The following is a 22617-nucleotide window of genomic DNA, read 5'->3' on the forward strand; positions in this document are numbered from 1 at the left end:
CTGCAGCAACGAGCCAGAATGGAAGTGGATTTTTGGCCTCTATGTCTCAAGTTGTCTTGCAAGAGTTGACTCGAGATGCAACACTGAAGTTAAGTAATCTATTGAATAAATTTAGTTTGAGGGAACAAGTACACGATGTAGAACTATTAAAGTTCAATTTATTTTCTTATTAGATGAATACACTTAACCATAAAGATTGCTATTTAACTAGTGATCACTGTCTTCTTTCCTCAGCTGCAAAACACAACTGGATGTTGCTTCAGAAATGTTCCTGGAAATTGTGCAGAAGCAAGATTTCCCAGAATTCCTCACCACATACCTGAACTTGGATCATACATTTTTAAGTGCCAACCATTAACTGCACAGAACATAGTCATAACACTACAAGATAGTTAGTTCAGCAAAATTTTTGTGTATCCAAAAAGCAAGTGGTAACAAACCCCAAATTTTATTAATCACATTAAATAGGATTTCAGATTGAATTAAAAATCTCAGGATTAACTCTACATTCTATGTTGTAAGGTTCCTAGTAAAACCTGCAAGCCCAATCTAAACTGAAGATTGCAAGTTCATATACTGAACCTCTAACGAGTGATGATCATTTGCCACTGCTGCAGGATTCAACTACTTTCCGCACCTACCAAGTAGTGCACTACCAAATCCGTTTCAAATCCAGTATTTTTAAAGCTTTAACAGGATATTACATTACCCTGTTGGCTTTCACTTGACAGATGAACAATCAACAAAGTAACACTCATTCTTTCACCGGTGAGAATGTCATGTGAATTATGTACAACATGGAAGCCTTTATGCTAATCAAGATGAGGGATGGAAGTGCAAGAAATGTAACATTTTGGGGAAACCCTCCCAGGTCAGGTGTAGCGGTTAGATTTGGGGTGTATCTCCTATGTGCCTCAAATTCAACTTCTGAAAAGCAGAGTTACTAAAACTTGAAGTACTGCATCAAAATGGGGTGTAGAACATGGCAAGATGAACTGGGCAAATTAGTCTAGATGATCCTAAACTATTTCTATATTCAGCAGGATTTAACTGTACTCCAACACAGTGGAATTCTGTTATGCTTGCTAACTGGTCTCAACTATAAATAATCCTTAGGCTGTTTCAAAGGGTCAACCTATAACATAAGAAATAGGAGCAAGAGTAAGCCATACAGCCCAGAGTCTGCTCCACCATTCAATAAAATCATGGCTGAACTTCTACATCAACTCCACTTTACTGCCCTATCCCTTAGTGCCCAAAAGTCCATCGATCTCAAGTTTTGAATATACTCAAAGACTGAGCATCCACAGCACTCTGAATTTACACAGCAAAGATTTACAACCATCTGAATGCACAACATTTCTCCTCAGTCCTAAATGGCCGACCTCATATCGTGAGAATATGACCTTTAGTTCGAGACTCTTCGGCCAGGGGCAAAAAGCCTCTTAGCATTTACCCTATCAAGCTAAGAATTGTATAAGTTTCAATGAGATCACCTCTCATTCTTCTAAAATCCAGAGAATATAGGCCAAATCTACACAAATGGTCAACACTTCACATTGTCTAGTTTTTGGATCTGGAGCAATGAATGGAGAATAAAAACCACCATCGTTCTTTTTACAGCACTTAAATTTTGAACAGCTATTTAATTATACATTGGATTTCCAGCATCTGCAGTATTTTGCTTTTGTATCAGGTGTTTAATTAGCTGCTTTAAAGAAGGAACAACAGTGTAGAGGTTTATATTTTCTGATATACTGATCTGTTGGTAATGTGGATCAACTGAGTTGCTATAACAGAATCCTTCTGTACTGTATTTTGTACTGGCCCAAAGCTGTCGGGAAACTAATTTTGTACAGCCAATAGTAGTGGTGGAGGAAACAGGTTAAAATGAACTAAGAATTTGAGTGCACCATGACTGCTACAGTAAGGGGACTGGGTGCGAGCAAAATCCTGTAGATTTAGGAATAAATAAAAACAGAAAATGCTAAAAATATACAGCAGCTCCAACAGCATCTGAAAAGAGAAGAACCATTTGGATATAAACACATTGGTAAAGCCATAAATAATAGCTTGGGAATGAGGATGGCTGTCCACCACGGGAAAGTATTTACTGAAATTAACAGAAGGTAACAAAAAGTCAAACACTTTAGATTAAAATTTTACGTCTGTAAAATAGTTTGTTAATTCTTACTTTTTAAAAAGACAAGTGTGGCTGTGATTAATTTTCTCAAATCTTACAGTTGGTGCCACTGAATGCATTAAAGACTTGTTCCATTCCAACCCTATGCCTATTTCAGACTAATACTGACCGCATTTAAACACAGGTTACTTAGAAAGTTTACTTTGCTACAGTGCTGAAGTGTATGGGAATAGTAAAGACCACAGTATCCTTGTCTGATTCTGAAGGAGAAAGTACCATCTACCAGCAAAATAAGTCTGAGGCCAATGTTATATAACTTATATTCAGATAGATTGTAAAGACCTTATGCATTTATAGAAATTATTTCAATCTGTAACATTGTGTTAGGCCACATATGTGTACTGTTTGGTAAATAATGCATTAATTTTAAATGATTTTAAAGTTTCTTTGGTGAATGTTTATGCTGTTCTTATAGAATTAAAGAGTGATGAAACTTCTATTTGGGGAGAAAATGCTCGAGTTCATAGACATCAACTATAATAAAATAAGGTTTTACTAAACTAGAATGCTACAGCAGGTTCCGATTACAGAAAACCAATAGCAGCAGACAAACGTTCAAAACTCCCACCACAGTTTATGCATCTTTACAGATTGAGCTTCATTAGTGTATTATCCTCTCTCATATACAGTTTATTTCAAAATAATATAAAACATAGCTATATTGCATTCTCAAAGTGTTACCATTTCTGTATAATTAAAATTGATTCACACTTTTCCATGTCATTTTTTAATACTTTCTAGACAGGCATTTAATCTATTCCATTGATCAAAGAGCTGTTGCAAAATCCTGGGGCAAATCCTGGGGGTTGTGTGGGGCTGAAAAATCTTGGGACCAGCAGACAATGTTGACATGGCTTGTTTTGTAAAAAGTAATGCCCGAACAGCAAGCTGTTTAGTACAAAAAAAAACTTTGAAATTCAGCAGTTTATTTGTCTGACTCAAGTGGAAAATAGCCACAATGTAAGCTGTTGACATTAGTATTGTTCCTTAGATAACCAGAGACAGGAATAAATATCCTAACCCAAGCAAAAGTTAGCATTGTTTTCCCTCAAGGCAACAGCTTGACTGTAACCTCCAGCCAAAGGGACTTTGAGTCTCCTGGTGAGCTACTGCAGCAGACTAGCCTGTGATTGGACAATGAAAGGACCAAGCACTTCCACTTTCTTCTGACAATTACAGCTGTAGCGTAGTCAGGCCACTGCACTAATTAAAAGGATCACTTATGGCATATCCCTTAGTACATGAAAATGCTTGTCAGCAAAGGACAGCATTAAGGAAATTAAAAATATTTAATTTACTATACTTTCCAAAGAAAGCAAAAACAACTTGTAACCTTCCAATCTAAAGGATCCCCATTTGCAGCAAAGTGAATGCAGTTAAATGTACGGAGAGTGGATTCTAGCATTAAGACTTATGACAAACATGACACAAACACTACCAGTTTATTAGATGCTGAATACAACCATTGCGGTTAAAATGGAACTAACCACATAACAAATGTAAAATTTACATTTCATACGCTGTACCAGTACCCTGTGTGCTGGATGGATCTCAAAGACAATGAAAAATAAAACCCTACACAAGGCTCAGTGCTGAAATGGTTTAAGACATGAACACAAAAAACCTCAGTGATCAAAACCAAATCCTAACAAGAGTTCAGGTTCAAAGTGATCATACTGATGTAGACCCACTGATAATCCTAGCTTGTGAACCAATGAGGAAGTCCATCATTCATACCAACCTAGGAAGCTTTCTCTGGACAGACTCACAGCTGCATTATTTGTATAGATGTACACAGTACCCCCAGCCTCCAGCTTTAACTGCTTCAAGAGTGATCAGGAAAAAACACACAAAAGCCCTGCAACATTAAAATGGAACATTGTGCAGTCTTTTTACTTGGTTTGTGTAGCCAAACGTCAAGTCAGTAACATAAGAATTCACAATCTCAGATTCAACTTCTCTGAAATGCATGTTTCTTGGATAACCAGCTGGGATTAGGACAGACCGTTTACAAACATGTTGTATACAATTAAAATCAAATAAACAGGGAGCAAATCACATTTTCTTCATAAGTAACAGACAGTGCTTTAGAATCAAAATGCTGGGGCACATAATTTTTAAATAAACCTCCTGGAAGCTGAAATCTGCAAAATAAAACCATGTTAATAAATACCCCAGTTAGAACAACTTTCAAAAAAAAAACTGTTTATTGCATTGTATATTTGGTACCTTTTGCATTTCAGAACCATGGGAATTAATTATAACTGCAGAAATAAAGAAGCAAATCTGTTTTTTTTCTCCAAAAATTCTGGGCCCCTTTTAAAAACATACAAAGTCTGGGGCAGGCGTAAAACTGCAGAGCAAGAAGTATCCTTAGAAATGTTGGGCTTCAAGTACTATAATTGACATTACATGGAGGGAAAAAAAAACGGTATCCAAATGATCAATGTATAATTTTCTACATAATCTGTCAGGTAATTACTGATGACAATCTGTATCTGCATTAACAAAACAGTATTGAGTCCAAGACCAGTCCTCTAAATTAGAACATGAAACCAAGTTAATTTATCAAACACTTCCTACTTCACTCAAACTTTCAGGATTTAAAAATAAAGTAATAACTGTTCGCTGACTGCCTAAATTCGCTACTTTAGGTCGTCAATAAGCAGCAATATGGAAACGCAGACTCAGAACTGTTCTGTAATGCAGCTGGTGATCTACAGACGTACTAAATTTCTGTGTTTTAGAAAATCCAAGGAATTTAGAAATGGTCAGTACACGGCCTAATTTTACCTCTCCCATCTCCCCCCTCAAAGTCTTCAATTCCAAATACTTATCCCTCTTTAACAAGTCTTTTTTTTTTTTAAACTGGGTACATTAATCTGTACATCACAATTTACATCAGGTATTTCCTGTGGTCTGCATGTAGTTTCCATTCATTTTCTGTCAGACACCGCCGCCCTGACATAAGTTTGTGCTTAGAGGATCCAGTGCTAGGGCAGCATACGGCTGACCGTGAATCTCAAGACAGTAATGATTAGACTACATTTTTGCGACACACCCAACTTTTAAATAGCTCTCAATATTCTTTAGAAATTACGTTAAAAACCCGGGAAGCCAATTGCAAGAAGGGTGTTGAGTGCATTCAATTGATGTCACCTTCCCACTCACAGGGGGTTCACAAACACATAGTACAGAAGTCACCTCCAAAATTTCAGATTTTTTTTTGAAGTCAGCAGGATAAAAAAAAAAGACCTCCAATTCTGAAAGTCTATGATCTGAAGGCATTTATGAAACCCTGACACATATTTACAGATCCTGTCGATAAGAGTGGGGAGCTGACATCAGAGGTGTGCAACAAAAATGTGTTCACTTCAGTCACCACCTTCATTCAGATCTCATTGGCCAGTTCTTCGGGTTCGGTAGCACTATCCCCATTCACTGTGATCTTTACATCATCTTCGTATCCAGGAGGCATGACTGCGAGAGCATAGGGAAAAATCTTGTGACACTGTGCTCTGTAGGTTTCAGCTGTTTCTTTACAGACTCCCAGATTACCATCCCGCACAGCTTCCAGCACCTTCACACAAATCTGAATCAAAATAAAGAAAGAAGAATTGTAGCTACCCTGGTTTGTATATTAAACTAAGTGTTGATAGACCATGTGAGGATATATACTTCAAGGTTTCAGTCACGGTTACCTTTATTATTGTACATTTAACCAAGACCATAGTCAACAGCTGATAAAGCCATTTTAAACAAACACTACTCAATGTGCAATAACGGGAAGCATACTTTTCTGATGGGCTCAGTGAATAAATTATTTTGTGCCATATCATTATACACCAGGCAGCTTTTGCCATGGTCTATGGAGAGTTAGATGATCTCTGCTAGGGTGGAGGTATTTATAACTGACCTCAGCTAGGAAAGGGAGGCAATTTTTCCATATGTTAGTTAGAACCCTGGGAAATGTCTGACCCCTGGACGTCAATTGACTAAGGAGCTTCTTCATTCGTTGATCCATGTTGTTCACTTTGGCCTACACCTAATTTTAGGCTACAAATCAATTTATCAAATGAAAAACAGTCAATCAATCAGTGGGAACCCTTCACTTTCCATCTAGCCTAGAATTTTGTTGCAAATCCTATAGAGCAGATTCAAAACCTACAAAAAGCTATCTACTATATTAAGGCTGGACCCCAGCCAGGTCAATCCTGATGATTGTACTCATAAAAGTGATGAGCCAGCACCTTTTCCATGACCATTCGCTGAGGCCTGAGGGAATTTTTGAAATGGAAGCCTTTATCCTAGATCAAGCTTTTGCTTCCCTGAGAAAATGGAGCTGTTTGACTATCTAAAAAGATGAGACACGAAAGCAACTCTATCACACAGCCACGCTTAAGTTGTGTTTGAAGAGTGCCTTGAAGAGGGTTCTTTCTCTTAGAAGAATACTGCTGTTCGTGTATGTGTTAGAGCTGGCTTTGACAAGTGATGGCTTCACACTGCTAATGAGCATTTAAGTACCAATTAGGGTGCTTTTTACTCTAAATCAGAAATATTCATTTGCTGGACCTACTGGAAAAGGGGTTTTCTGTGTATAAGAGCTCCATCTGTCTGAACAACATATATCCTGCACCAGGGACAGTAAAAGTGTGTCTTCTGAAAGGGGGGGGCGGGGGGAAGAGAAGATAGGTAAATCTTCCTCTTAGCAAAGTGGGCTTTTGGACCCTGTTATGAGTGATATGCCACAGGTTGAACCTGGAAAACAAATTAATTAACTGGGAGGATCCTTTTGGAAAAGAATAAGGAACTTAACAGAGCTTATCCACTTCGGTGAAAGCTGCAGGACTCCCCCCCCCCCCCCCACCAAGTTCCCCTGCACAATCCTAAGGTAGTAATCAAAAATTAGCTAGCAGAGACCGAAAATCATCAAAATAACGGTCAGACTACTCATTTTTCTTCACTTTTTCCCTTTATTCAGCTTCTCCCGAAGGCAACCACTCGTGCTGACCTAAGGTTCAAGTGTCAGACCGGACACATTACAATGCTCTATGTGATGATGTTGAGTCTAGGTTAAGGTTCTCCACATTAGCAAGTACTCCTCCTATAGAGATAATTTACAATACAAATAATGCCTTCAGAAACTACATGGCACAATATCTGGGGCGGACTTTGACTATAATGAAACTGAGCAGATCCACATTTGATTATAACCGATCATTACGACATCAGAGGTGCCTGAATTTGAAATAACCCACCTGCTCTGAGGCTTAAAAGTCCCTATATCCCATTTAAGACTGAAGAGTTGAATCCACCAACCAGGTCTTTGTTTTTCCCCCCAGTTACTCTCTTCCTCTTCTGGTTCCACCTCTATCACTAGCTATGAGCAGATGAAGCTAGAAGCAATGAGACTCAGATGGACTACTCTTACCACATTTTACTTTCCTTCTGTGAACTTCAAGGTGTTTTAAAGGAGTAACTAAGTTTCAGTTGGAAGATGCAAGTTTTTGCTCTGTAAATTCCACATTTGCTAGCGAAACCTGTTTGCTTTTTGCTGCAGATTAGCATTACTGTACCTCTAAGTCAGTCTTCACAGGAAAACTAAAACTCAACAGCCATTCAATCTATCAATACAAAGAAATTCCTCTGATCATCAGTGAACACAACTAAAAAATAAATATGGACTATGTATGGTTTACACAAGCAAATAATCACTACAAATAATGATTACTAAAACTGAATTTCACTCTATACACATGCTATATGCTGCTCAGTATTATTGACAGTGGAGTCGAGGGACCGAGGATTATTTAATATTTCAGAACATAAATGTCAATTTTTTTTTTTTTAAAAAGGAGTCTAGTTTAGGTCAGGTGTTTTTCAGTTCCATTTTCAATTTTGGCCCATGTAGGTCAACAAGAGTGAAAGCTTATTTCTAACAGATATGCAAGAAACAAACAGATGTCCACTAAAAGTCAATTTTCACAACCTTAAAGAACGATCATGCCACTGCAATGAGTAAAAATACTGGCAGTTACCTCAGATCATGCGCACATACCGAATAGGTCAGCAGTACCTCCAATTAGCACCTGATGAATCAGTGATCAGGAACTATTTATGCAGGGTACAGCAGCCTTAAAGCAGTGTTCTACTCCACCCCTCACAATTTTATCCTGTTTTCTCACCTTGCTAGCCTCTCAACTATGTTGCATCCTGTAGCTAGGGGTTGGGATAGCCTTAATCATTGGTCACTGCAGATTAAAAGCAGGCCATTTCTTTCCACTGACTGAAGCATGTGTGGTGAAGGGCCTGCAAGGAGAGAAAAATGGGGATTTGTTTTGAAAACAAGAAATCTCACCTGGATGCCTCTCTTGTCTAGAAATTCATCAAGTCCTGTAGCTAACTCCACAGCCCTCTTTTGACTGGAAGGATCATTGTAGTACATCATTTTGGCAGCTGTAAGAAAATATAAAAAGCTTTTATATCTTCCTGTGAAAAATGAACAATGCAATTTGGAACAGATGGGATGAAGGACATAAGCCCAAGATCCTGCCATAGTCTGTTCAAGGTTCCAAAAGCTACAGTTAATGCTTTTATTACACATTCAACTTAGTTTCCTTTAAGAACGGAAAGCTGTTGTGCATTGCTTGAATGCAATACTAAGCCTTCAGGTTTCAAATAATTTATCTGTAACATTAAACCCAGATTGGTAATGGGCATTTGGTCAATCAAACTTAGTACTCCTCACAGTAAAGAAAATCCTTGCTTGCTAAAGATAATCAAGCAAGCCACATAATAGTCGATCACCACATCTCCACCATTCAACTTGGGGCCTATTGTTTTGCAGACCATATTCTCCCTTATCCTACAACACAGGGACCATCCTGTTTCAGAACCAACGTTCTCTTGTGGAGAACTCAATAACCTCAGCCTGTATTTAACTCTCTAATTACCAAATAGTACTTCCAGACATTTATGCAGCTCCTTCAAATAAAAAGGTAATTGTTTTGGCCACAATTACTTATTGTGGGGATTTCCAACATGGAAGGACATGATGTTTAAAATCAAGCTTATTTCATGAAACAAATTTTCTGAAGTAAAACGTGTAAACTGATTAGTCTGTCTTGGCCTCATTCTGTGCAATAGTCAACTGAATACACCCTCTGTAATCACCTCGTACCAACGGGAGATGTAGAAAGCAATTGCAAAATGGTGACAAGCACACTGAGCCAGATAAGTTTTGTGAGGTGATGCCAACCTTAACTAATGTTCAACATTTGTGGGAATACTTTAAGATAAGTAGCGACTGAACAAAGGGGAACCATTTGAAAATTGAAGCCCATTGTTTCTTCAGTTTATCACTGCACTCCGGATCATAAAACCCCTTTCACTACGGGTTGCGCCACTATTTGATGGCAACTTACTAAGTAATGCATTTTTATGACACAAAATTACAGGATTTTCACCCATGTTTTGGGGATCAAATTCATGATTACAATTTAGTGGCTTTGATTATAGATCACCAGATAACAATCAGTACGGGAATACTAGCTGATTCTCACCGTTCTCTCATTTTGACAGAGGACAGCGAGGCCAAGAGTAGTATAGGGTAGTTTAGTAATTGCCCTGGCTAACTCATTAAAATCCAAAGATTGAACCTGGCACCTTCCTGGTCTATATGGTTGAGTAACAAATGCTGCATGTATGGGGTCATCAGGGAAACTTGGAATTCATTTTAATGGTCAAGATTTGTTTAAACCATGTAGCTTGTAGTACTATAGGTACAGTGCAGCAGCGAGAATCGGGAACCCTCGGGACCGAGGCCATTCCGGATTCCGGGCTTTCGATTGTCTTTCTGACGTCACAAACCCAGAAACATCAGAGCCCAGGTTTGGGTATTTCCGGATTTCGGAACATTAGAATGCGGGGGGGGGGGCCCCGCTGAGTAGCTGTTCGGGGCCACTGGCCCCGCCGCGGAGGAGGCATTATGGTGTTGGAATCTTTACCATTTATGATATCAAAAAAACAAAGAACAGATCATGAAATTTTATGCAGAAAGTGACATTCAGAAAGAAATTAATGAGAAAAACACTATGCATAAGCCCAAAAGTGATGAGTTGGATCGAGTAAGAATGGAGTGGTGGAGACAGAGGAGAAGCCAGACAAAGGCTGGCCCAATGGTGATGCAACAAACCAAGATATTCCATGCAGAACTGGAGATTCAAACTTCATGCGAGTACTTTTCAGGTTAGCTAACCAAATTTAAACAGCGTCATGGCATCAGGCAATTGAAAGTGTGTGGTGAGAGAGCCTCAGCAGATCATGAGGCAGCGGAAAGTTATATCAATGAGTTTGTTAAACCAATTGCTGATGAAAACCTTTTAGCTGAGCAAATCTATAATGCCGACAAAACAGCACTGTTTTGGCGCTACGTAGCAAAAAAGACATTGGTAGAAGAATCGCAGCCAGCAGGTGTAAAAGACGGCAAAGATAGATTGACTGTGCTTGCTTGTGCAAATGCGGCTGGGACACATAAGTGTAAGCTTAGTCATTGGGAAAATCCAGTGTCCAAGATGTTTCAAAGGCATGAGAATATTACCAGTGCATTATTAGGGCGAAGTTGAGCATGGGTAACCAGGGTAATTTTTCTGAACTAGTTTGAGAAGCATTTTGTTCCTGAGGTTCGTGCTCATTGTAAGGCAGTTGGTCTTGATGAAAACTGCAAAATATTCTTGCTGTTAGACAATTGCTCAGCACATCGTGATGCTGAACTTCTAGCAAAGGATAATGTCTGTGGAATCTGTTTACCTCCCAGTGTAACATCACTGATACAGCCAATGGGCCAAGGAATTTTGAGATCAATGAAGTGTCTCTGCAAAAATGAATTCATGAGGCTTTTGGTGAACAGAGACATGGGATAACAGCGTTTTCAAAAGATTTCTCTGTGAAGGACGCCAAATGGGCAGCTGCAGATGTGTGGAATGAGGAAACTAAAAACACCTTGACTAATGCTTGACATAACCTGTGGCCAGCAACTATGTTTAATGATGATGCTGATGAAGGTTTTCATGTGTCCAAAGAAAAGAAAATGATTTTTGAACTTTTAGAATATGCAAAAGGACTGACTTGTGAAGCTACACTAACATTGAATGAAGATGATGTCACAGATGTCATGGACATAGACAATGATGCTCCCGTTGTGCATACAGTGACAGATGATGAAATTATGGGCATGGTTTTGCGTCTAGAGGAAAAGGATAAAAGCAGTGAGAATGATGATGCTGATGTTGAAAAAGTGGAAAAAGTGTCCATTGACAAAGCTATCAATCTTTGTCATGAATTAATTAACGCCCTAGAGCAACGAAACTTAAAATAAAATAATGCAGGTGTATAAAATTTGGGGAAAATTGATTAAAAAAAAGACCAAAACAATTTAAATTAGTCGATATTTTAAAGAGGTTATTGTAGCAGAGTGCTCAAGACCTACAGCTTACAACTACACCAACAATTTCCACACTTGAAAATCCTACTGCTGGCCCATCCCAGACATCATAGCTGAGCTCTCTACCCCAAGCTCTCCCTCAAGCACAACCTCCAGCCAATGTAACCTGTGCAGCTTACTCAGGAATGGATCACAGGACGATTCTTTATACAATACCTGTATTCTGTTTACCAAATAAAAACCTTTATTTATTCAATTTGATGCTTTGAGTACATTCCTTTTCATAGTTTAAGCTTGGGTTGTGCTAAGCTGTTTTAATGTCCGACCCGAAATCCGGAAAAATACAAAAAACAGCACCGCGAGGTTGCCAGATTCGAGACATCGGATTTCTCCTCCGAAATCCGGAAAAACCCAAAAATCGGCCCTGAGGTTGCTGGATTTGGGACATTGTACTTGTACTTTAAAAATTCACTTAAAAGAGATTTCCTCTATGGCTATTGTAAAATGAAAAATGTTGCCACATCTCAAGTGACTGCTAATAGAAGAATATTTTAAGTACCCATTTAGTATTAGGTATCGTTGAGGTGCAGCCTCAATGAAGGGATTCGGCTTGTATTTGTAAGTGTTCTAAATGTGTGAAAGTTACCCCTTGAACACATAGAACAATGGAGAAGTGCTGTTCACATCTATAAATTTACAGAAAACAAGATTACATAATTTCAGGGCGCCATAGGATATTAGGACCCAGGTTCAAAACCACAATTTTCCATTAAACGAGCTTCTAATCTCAATCATATTATTGTGAAGTCACAAGTGGAAGCTAAATGCTTTCCACAGATGGAAAAGCAGGTTTAAAAAAAAAACTTGGGTTATATAGAAGCAGTGATGGAAGCTAAAGAACAAGTACTCACACATTCACCTGTTTGAGGAGAACAGCAAGATAAAGCACAAATGAGAGGGGGAAGGGAGAGAACTTAACAGACTTTGTTCTAAAACTTTAAAGTACAACTACAAACAGAATTGTTGATTCATGTGTACAATTTCTCTACGGGGTCCCATTCAATCATTTAAATTTTTTTTTAGATGAGTTACAATAAGATGATCCATTAATGTATTTCTAGTATTAGAAATGTTTTGTTTGCAGGGAATTCTGGAATCCTTCACTGGACAAACTGGAAGCACTATTCTTTTTTAAAAATATATCCAGTTTTGTTATTTCCAGTTTGTTACCTTTTATAGCTGGCAGTAAATGTGAAGTGACGATCATGGTTTAAACTCTATTAATGGAGCTTTCCTCACATATGCTCAGATGAACCACTTTTGCAATAAAATCACTATATGTCTCTTTTTTGCAGTGAATGACTAATATTGATTACATTGCCCATTTAGAAGAAGCTGCAAACAGACAAGAGATTAGCTTATAGGTGCGGAAGAGATTTGTGTAATTAAAAAGAAAGACAATAGGCAGGAACAAGTAATTTCAGACCAAAAATGAATGCAGGCTTTGAGTGGCAATAAAATGTTTCCATTAAAATTTCCAAGTCTGATAACAGCAAAGTACACCAGGAATATCCCAGGTTTGATCTATAGTCTGTGCTGAGTTAGCTGATCTCAGCATGGGAAGTGAGAATATTAAAATTGGCTTCAGTGTCAATGAGCTCAGAGAAGGAAAGCAAGAGGTTAAACAGGGAGTCTTACTTACATGCACACACATACACACACAAGAACATAGGAAGAGGGGGAGGAAGCGGGAGGACATTCGCAAAGATTGGATCAGGTTGATACTCATGCAAGAAGCACCACTTGAGAAATGTAGAGAAAAATTGCTGCCACCAGTGGAATTGCTCTACAGCAGGAGTCAGCATCTTTATGAAAGAATGGCGGGGGGGGGGGGGGGGAGCGCGGATCAAAAGGGAGAGGAATTGTGTGAACAGCAGTGTTCCCTCTAATTATTTTTTTCATGCATGGTCCCTTTAAATTTGTTGTGTGGAACCTTCGGGGTTAACAGCTGGTGAGCTGCCTGCGGGAGACCTCCTGATCAATGCGCGGCCACGCACCCACACAGCTTAGGGGGAATACTGGTGAACAGTAGAGTTCTTTGCATATATTACAGTTGTAATCATGTGACTCTGCTTTCACTTTACATGTCGGCACTAACTAACTAATTATGTACAAGAACATTTGAATAATTTAAATAGGGACTTCCCTCTCCAACTGAAGCCATGTTAAATGTAGCAATTACAATCCACCCTGTTATCTATATAATATACAGATTCAATAATCAATGTAATTTCACTTACCAGCTAACCTGTGTGGAATTGAGTTCAAGTGCTTGCTTAGGAAAGCCTCATTAAAACTCTTTGGATTTGTGTCTCCAAACAACCTGCTCATTTGCTGTGTCAGCACTGTTTGAACAGCATCAGGCACATTTTTACTCTCAGATACTGTAATGGTAAAATAAAAAGTTGGTCTTTTAGCTGTGTATGCATTCCTTTTCACAAAATATATACTTACTTGAACAAGAAACAAAGATTATTTTTAAACAACTCACCTTCATTGTTTTAAGTTCATGCCAACATTTTAATTTTTGTTAGAATTTAACATGTTTTGAGACCATTTATGTAGCACATTATTTAAATAGACTAAAACATTATGGAAACAATCTGTTCATCAATACTGTGATTTTTAACAATATGCAATATAAATGCCAAAGAACTGATTCTCCTAAGGAACAATTACAAAAATTGAGCTCAAAGGGAAGTTCTTGCTTTAAACTCCAAGATGTTGTTTCAAAATTCTCTGTAGACAATTGTAAGTACCAGAAGGGCCCAAGTTTGCCCAGGAAGGAGTTGCTCCGTTTTTTTGGGAGCAACTAGATTGTTTTTTTTTGAGTATCTTAAAAATCGCAATTCTGCTCATTTAATTTGTTCCAGTGTAAGTGAGTTGTTAGTTCTTTTTTTCCAAAAGGGGGCGTTACCAGCCACTTATGCCTGTTTTGGCCATTTAAGCAAGTTAGACAACTAAAAGTTATTCCAAACTAATTTAGGCCAGCGTATGTGGCCACTTGTGGCTGCACAGCAAAATCTTGCGGTGAGTTATGAAATCAGCGCAGTTAGCCAGAGATTTGGGGGGGGGGGGGGGGGCGGGGAGGGAAGTGAGAGGACTTGCAAAGCACTAAACACCTTCACAACATTAAAGAAGCATAAGTACATTTAAAGCAACAAGCACTAAACAAAGCAGTACATTTAAAGCACCAAGCACTAAACAAAGCACAAAAATAAGCATTCAATAATAAAAAATACAAGGAAGTTGAGAGGCCCTGTATCTAGCACCAAGACTTACAAAGCACTAAAAGTAATAAGCAATTAATTAATTAAAAAAAAAGAAGGAATCCTGCACCTATAGCACCAAGACCAAAATAATAAGCAATCAATCAACAACAAATAAAAACAAAATAACCTTGTCCAAACTACTCCTACAGTCCCTTTCAGTACCTTCAATAGCATTCTTTTGCTGGCTCCTACTTTATTCTAACCAACGGCATATACATACTCAGCACAATGTATAGACCAAGTGCAGTGCACTTACTCCATTCATTGTGTGGGCTTGTGAACATTGCCAGCATGATTTGTCTCAATGCTTCCCATTTGTTTGACATTGGACACCTAACCTAACCCAATCTACTTCTAAACTGATTCCCTTGTGGAAAACATCAGCTTACTAACCCAGCTGCAGGGTATCACTGACAACCTGCTGGGGTTCTGGTTCTCTCAGACCTCCTTTTACTGCCGTGGCTGGATAAGGCAGCGGGCCGCCGATGAGGGAGCCCATTCAGCCAAGGCTAGGGGTGGCGTGCTTCGGGCCCCTCCCACACAGCCTGCAGAGCACACGCAGATTGTGGGGGCGAGGAGCTACTCCACATGCGTGCACACTCTAGCGCGCACGTGCAGAGGTCCCGGCACTGTTTTCGGTGCCGGGACCTGGCTCTGCCCCCCACTGCTTGTGCTGCGCCATGCCAAGGCCTGCGATGTACCAAGGAGCAGGGAGAATACCCAGGTAAGCTTGCGCCGCCGTTTCTCATCTACAAAGTCGCCGCACCTCACGGAGGTGCGCCGTTTTAACCGGAGGGGCAAACTTGGGCCCATAGTGTCCTTTCTCTTTTATGAATTTACCAATTTGGCAAAATGAATGGAGACCCTTGCAAAACAATGTAAAATTAAGAGCAAGAACAATCTCCACATTTCTTCAGAAAGAAATGTCTAGTTCTCTGACAGCAAACACTGCTCTTCAAAGATGTTACAACAGGGTTCGAGGTAACAATCTCAAATTACTCCCCCAGGAAGCACTTAAACTCTACTCACCATCTGGAAATGGAATCAGAAACTCAACATGAAAGATTATGAATGCAAGCTGCCAGTGAACTAATAACTGTGCACAAGAGCATAAATTCTCCATAAATGCTTTTTATCCACTATGCTTTTCAAAAACAATATTGCATCAGTGTATCTTTTACATAAAAATGCAGTCATTTCTCAATATTAAACACCAATTGATCTGATGATTTAACACAGATCGGAAAAATGTAGTCCCATAAATGATAGCCCTACTAAAACGTATATTGCACCAAGCTGTTCCATCTCTTGCCAATATTTTTGTTACCGTAATCAGCAAACAGAAAATTCTTTGCATTAATAAATCTGAGTGCTAAATTGAACAGATGGCTTCCTGATGTGTTTGAGATAGATCGTGAAGAAGAACTAGTATAGTTAAGTGGATGCTAACTAGTAGGTATGCTTATGCTTAGAACACAATGTTTAGTCATGAAACTGTAGATTACAGCAGTTTACCATACCAGCTTTGAAGAACCGAAACAAACACTCATGGAGCCAAGGGTTGTCTGGATCAATGGCAAAAGCTCTTTTGACCGACTGCAACATCAGAAGGAATTTCTCTACAAAAACAGCAAAATTAAATGGCACGTCGTTAGAAAGAAAAACAAAGAAAACATTATATTTATTTAGTGCTTTATATCCTTGGGACTTCCCACTTTACTGCTAATGGATTGCTCTTGGCAGTCAATTTGCACTGCCCACTGGGAGAAACCCATGATCAATGAATAGTGCCATGGGATCTTTTATGTCCACCTGAGGCAGCAGACAGGGCTGAAAGCTCAACCCCTCATCCAAAAGATAACACCTCCAACAATGCAGCACTGCCTCAGTAAGACACTGAAGTGTCAGCTTAGATCAAGAGCTCAAGTCCATAGTGGGGCTGCAACCTATAACCAGGCATGCATACTTCTACACATCCCTATCTAGCTTAAATAATGCCCGATCCATGTTCCTCTCTATGTAAATTTTGTAACATTACAGTATTATGCATTTTTTGAAATCTCTTGCATTGCAGTGAGCAAGACTACAATAATTTATTACATAATTGAATTGTAAAAAGACGAGAGAGTAAGCAATAAGTAGTCAATCTTAAATTTGTGTGGAATGGGGCAAGAGAAGAGAAAGGGAATAGTTATCTGTCAAGTTAAAGTTATCACTCTAGCCTCCAAACTAAATACCTACAAAAATAAAATTCATTCTTTAACATCTGCTTTCTCCAACTCTGCTCGAGGTTAAAAACTTTTGAACCCGGATTTCACAAACCGTGCTAATTTTCTCCCACAACCAAGAAAATTACAGTGCTAAACTACTACTGCATCTTCATAGAAGCCTTTACTTTTTTCCCCATCCTAATTTTCTGACCTCTTCAGGTGCTGAAAGTTGTTGGGGTACAATTGTACAGATTCCATCAGCTATTCTTCATGTGCGAGCCTTGATAATGAATATTGGCAGTCTATTTGGCTGTGCAGGATGACAGCCAAGTCAATGTAGTTTTTACCAAGTATTCGCATGTGCTCATGTTGCAGTCTAGGCTAGGCTCCTAGATAATCAGTGGGCACCCTGGTTAATGCTTGTATGTGGACGTCGGGAGAGAGTAGAATCGAGCAAAACCAAAACACTGAAGCCAATTGTAACACCGCAACTACCACCACCCCAGACCAGCTGATTCAGCAAAGACAGGAAATCAAATCTGTAACCTTCTATTCTGTATTGTTTAGTATATGAGCTGTTGCCTTTATCCACAAGGACAACAGGGTCAGAATTACAGGTTACATGTGCTTGACAAGTGACCGAGCATCACACACATTGAGTTACTTACCTTTTCTGTAATAGATCTCAAAAGCAAAAAGATGGGTTTCAATTTTGTTCTTTACCAAAGTTTTCAGTGGTGTCAAAAATTTAATGGCTTCTTCAAGTGGATTGTCCACCTATTTAACAGAAAACAAAGTTTTCATATGGGTATAAATTCAATGTAAACAAATTTGTATTCAGTTGATAGTTATGTATTCTGATGCACAAACATTACAACATAACGTTTATAAACTGAACAAATCCAATGAACTGGTTTTTGGTAGTGTAATAGCTTCAGCTCCAATGTTTATGTTGTGGGGCTGGAAACCTCAGGCTATCTTTGTGTACAAGCTTTTCAACCTGGGAAGAGGATACCAATCGGTCTTGCTTAGCATCAACACAAGAGCATTTCCACCAAGTTCACGAGATTGCAATTAGGAGTTGAGACCCTGCCCAATTTCGCCATCTCGGGATTGCTTAAGCCAAATTATGGCAACCATACTGCCAGCTTGGTTTAGAGATCTTCCTGGTCCATACTGCTTTGGCTAATCCTGAAATATCAAGTGATACATTACACTTCTAACATTACTGTTCAACATGAAGACTCAGAAAATTAAATTTAAACAATGGATTACTTTGGGTGGGAGGCAGGGAAGGGGGGGGGGGGAGAGAAGAGAGATTTGGATTTGAAACTAGGAGCCTTCTCAACCTCCAAATAAAAACTTGGATGAAATAAATTTTGAAAAATATATCTGCAGAGGCAGCTGAAGTGCTTTGGGCATGTGCAGTGGTCACTCTATTGACTCTACAGACAATGTGGAATTCAGAACGACTACACGTACATAAAACATATGGATAATCTACCTTCGCTAATTTATCAGGTACAAGCTCCTCCTTTTGTGCACCAATCTCCTCCTCATCCTCTTCCTTCTTCTTTCGTTGATTTTTCAGCTGCTTCTCTTTTTCTGCATTCCTCTTCTCCTCCTCCAGTTGTGCCTTCTTCTGTGCCCGACGCTGCTTATTCCGTAACTTCTTCAGCTCTTTATCTGAAAGATTTGCTGCAGGAAAACAAAAAGACATTCAACACATTTTGGTAATGGACAAAAAAAACTGGAATGAGTAACCCATTTGCTGTTCAGAATCAACTGCCATCTTTACAAAGAACAGGAATGGAGAAAGAACAGGATAAAACGACAAGCAAAAGTTGACCAATACCTGTATCAGCCTCCAATTCTTTGTTCTCATCAGTTAGTGGATGATCATGAAGTTTCAGGTAGATCTCAATAGCCACCTTTGCAGCTTTAAAATAAAATGGATGACACCGGAGCACATCTTCTAGTTTAAGTAAATCCACATAAGACCTTAATGTCATTTTCCTCATGCAATATGTGTGGAAATCAAACTGGTCATCTGTAATTTCTGCAAAGTGCTGTTTAAAAGAAAAAAAACACGCAAATCAGCATGGAATCTTACAAATCAAAGTGCATAAAGGTAAACTTCATAACCACAGGTTTCTTAGTGCTACATTTTTTTTTACAACTATGGAGCCATTGGTTTAAAATAGACTTTTTTTCAGTTTGTGCTGAAAGATGGCTAAATAAGAAAGTAAACTAAGATTTAAAGATGTTAAACTCCCTATACCAACATCATTGTTGCCATTTGGGAATAGAGTGGCACAACATAGATGTTTTAACCAATTGACTCGCTGAAGGCAATTTTAACCTAATCTACCCGCCAGGTTACTGACAGGAACAGGTGCAACATTAGCTTTACACTCTGCCCGATTTTACTCTCCAGTGAAGTCAATAGAAAATAATATTGGTGGGGTGCAAAACCCACGTTCCACCCGATCCCACGGGTTTCCCACCCGATGAGTTCAGTTAAAATTGACTTAGTAGATCAGCAATGGCACTGCTTCAAAAACACCAAGATCATAATAGAACTACTAGCAGCCATTTTTTGCATTTATTGGATCACAGTGGAGAAAAGAAGCAATATTTTAATGAACAAAGCCGAACAAGAATAAAATCCTTTTGGAAACTTTAGTTTCATGTGACGTTATACATTTCAAATTAATTGGGGCATATACTTGTGTAAAATTTAACATTTCATTTTCATATTTGACTCGTAAGATTTCACGTTCAGTTCTAGCAAATTTACATCCCGTTAATATTATGCAATAGATATGGTAAACTGTTCACCCAGCTTCAAGATCGTCCCAAACAAAATGTTATTTTAGTGAATGCACTTGCCAAACCAGAACTTTCAAGCTACCTTTCTGCTCATAACTGCGGAACATGGTACTTTTAATTCCAGCACACAGCCATGGAATCCGAAACAGCTCAAACTGTGTTCACTACATTAAGACCAACCAAAGATGGTCACCTGGTAGAATGTTAGCTTCCACCATAATTTTGGAAAAGTTAGAAACACCCATAAAATCAATGCATGCCACAATGTCACGTTTGAAAGGGAGAATCGCAAAACAGCTAAGATTCTAGATCTGGGTAAGGTCGACTCCAGAGGGATGAGACAGAGACTGTCCAAAGTAAACAGGGCAAATCTGTTAATGGGTAAAGTGACAGAGGATCAGTGGGAGATTTTCAAAAATGAATTTAAGTTGATACAGAACCAGTTTATCCCCGAGGGGCAAGAGCTCTACTTAACAAAAATAACAGCCATGAATGGCTAAAGAGGTAAGGGACAGCATAAAACTAAAAGAAAAAAAGCATTAAAAAATGCAAAAAGTAGCACTGATCCTGGTGAATGGGAAAGATACAAAGATCAGCAAACGGTCATAAAAGAGATAGTAAGAACTACAAAAAGGGAGTATAAAAGGAAACTTGCAAGAGCGATCAAATCAATTTAAAAAAAAACCAAATACATTAGGAAGAGAGGATAGTCAGGAGCAATATTAGGCCCTTAAAAACTGAAAGCGGTGATATGATGATAATAAGGAAATGGCAGAAATGTTGAATAATTACTTTGCATCAGTATTTACAGTAGAGGAAAAGCATGCCAGAAATCCCAAGGAAACATACTGAATCAGGGACTGGGACAATAAAATGAATGCAAGTAAAATAACAATAATTGCACTAAAGAGTGACAAATCCCCAGGACCAAATGGTTTCTATCCCAGGGTTTTAAACGAAGTAGATGAGTACATTGCAGATGCCCTAACTATAATCTTCCAGAATCTATAGTCTCTGGATTCAGAAACCGTTCCTTGAGATTGGAAAACTGCGCATATCACTCTGCTATTTAAAAATGGTGCGGGAAACCAGGGAATTATAGATCAGTTATAGCCTAACATCTGATGTCAGGAAATTGCCAGAGTCTATAATTAGGACGGAACACCTTGAACATTTTCAGTTGATCAGAGAGCCAGCATGGATTTGTGAAAGGTCGGTCACGCCCGACAAATTTGATTGAATTTTTTGAAGAGATGACTAAAGTAGTGGGCAGGGGAATGTCTATGGGTCTTATTTATATGGACTTCCAGAAGGCATTTACTAAAAGTCCTACATAAGAGACTGTTAACTAAGGTAGAAGCACATGGAATTGAGGGCAAATTGTTGACCTGGTTAGGAAATTGGCTGAGCGGTAAGAGACAGGCAGCAGGGAACATGGGTAGGTACTCAAATAAGACAGATGACTAGTGGTATCCCACAAGGATCTGTGTTGGGGCTTCAACTATTCACAGTATTTATTAATGTCTTAGATGATGGCATAGAAAGTCAGATATCCAAATTTGGCAATGACACAAAGATAGGTGGAATTGTAGGCGCTGTGGGTGGAGGCATAAAATTACAAAGGGATATCGACAGATTAAGTGAATGGACAAAACTGTAGCAAAAGGATTTCAATGTAAGCAAATGTGAGGTCATCTACTTTGGACCTAAAAAGGACAGAACAGGGTACTTTCTAAATGGTGAAAGGCTAAAAACAGTGGAGGTCCAAAGAGACTTGGGGGTCCATGTACATAGATCATTAAAATATCATGAACGCGTACTGAAAATAATCAAAAAGGCTAATGGAATGCTGTCCTTTATATCTAGAGGACCAGAATACAAGGGGGTAGAAATTATGCTGCAGCTATACAAAACCCTGGTAAGACCACACCTGGAGTACCACACCTTAGGATGGATATATTGGCCTGCAGTGCAGTGTAAATTTACCAAAATGATACCCGGACTTCAAGGGTTAAGTTACGAGGAGAGATTACACAAATTAGGGTTGTATTCCCTAGAATTTAGAAGGTTAAAGGGTGATCTTATTGAAGTTTTCAAGATATTAAGAGGAACAGATAGGGTAGATAGAGAGAAACTATTTCCGCTGGTTAGGGATTCTAGGACTGGGGGCAGAGTCTAAAAATTAGAGCCAGGCTTTTCAGGAGTGAAATTAGAAAACATTTCTACACACACAGAAGTTCAGAATGATGCTAGGTCAATTGTTAATTTTAAATTGGAGATTGATAGCTTTCTGTTAACCAAAGGTATTAAGGATATGGGCCAAATGCGGGAATATGGAGTTAGGTCGCAGATCAGCCATGATCACATTGAATGGCAGAGCAGGCTCAAGGAGCTGAATGGCCTATGCCTGTTCCTATGTTCCTAGAATGCATCAGAGCCAACTCGTCATCTAATGAGAAAAGTTGGATATCTCGTTTACCACAGCATTCACAGGCAGTAGACTCAAGTGCAAGACAGAAAGCAGCGAACTGCCTGAAACATTGATTAGACCTTTAGTGAGTGGCAATAAATAATTATGAGTATTTAAATGTAACGGAT

The 22617-nt window shown here is 38.9% G+C and overlaps 2 protein-coding genes across 7 annotated transcripts in view; one reads left to right on the top strand and one right to left on the bottom strand.

The window, feature by feature from the left end:
- ugl (ureidoglycolate lyase) overlaps positions 1-2908 on the top strand; it is a 57979-nt gene extending 55071 nt beyond the window's left edge. For all 6 annotated transcript variants that reach the window (XM_070872149.1, XM_070872152.1, XM_070872147.1 and 3 more), the window contains one exon: positions 235-2908. In XM_070872149.1, coding sequence (XP_070728250.1) covers positions 235-358 — 124 coding nt within the window. In that variant the 3' untranslated portion in view covers positions 359-2908. The remainder of the gene's footprint in view (positions 1-234) is intronic.
- A 718-nt stretch (positions 2909-3626) lies between these two features.
- naa15a (N-alpha-acetyltransferase 15, NatA auxiliary subunit a) overlaps positions 3627-22617 on the bottom strand; it is a 78556-nt gene continuing 59565 nt past the window's right edge. Inside the window, exons 14-20 of the mRNA XM_070872146.1 lie at positions 19043-19256; positions 18692-18885; positions 17856-17964; positions 16498-16596; positions 13946-14089; positions 8562-8659; positions 3627-5795 (exon numbers count right to left, since the gene is read on the bottom strand). Of these exons, the coding sequence (XP_070728247.1) occupies positions 5595-5795; positions 8562-8659; positions 13946-14089; positions 16498-16596; positions 17856-17964; positions 18692-18885; positions 19043-19256 (1059 nt within the window). The 3' untranslated portion in view covers positions 3627-5594. The remainder of the gene's footprint in view (positions 5796-8561; positions 8660-13945; positions 14090-16497; positions 16597-17855; positions 17965-18691; positions 18886-19042; positions 19257-22617) is intronic.

The sequence above is a fragment of the Pristiophorus japonicus genome, chromosome 2, assembly GCF_044704955.1.
Source record: "Pristiophorus japonicus isolate sPriJap1 chromosome 2, sPriJap1.hap1, whole genome shotgun sequence".
Taxonomy (NCBI): Eukaryota; Metazoa; Chordata; class Chondrichthyes; family Pristiophoridae; genus Pristiophorus; species Pristiophorus japonicus.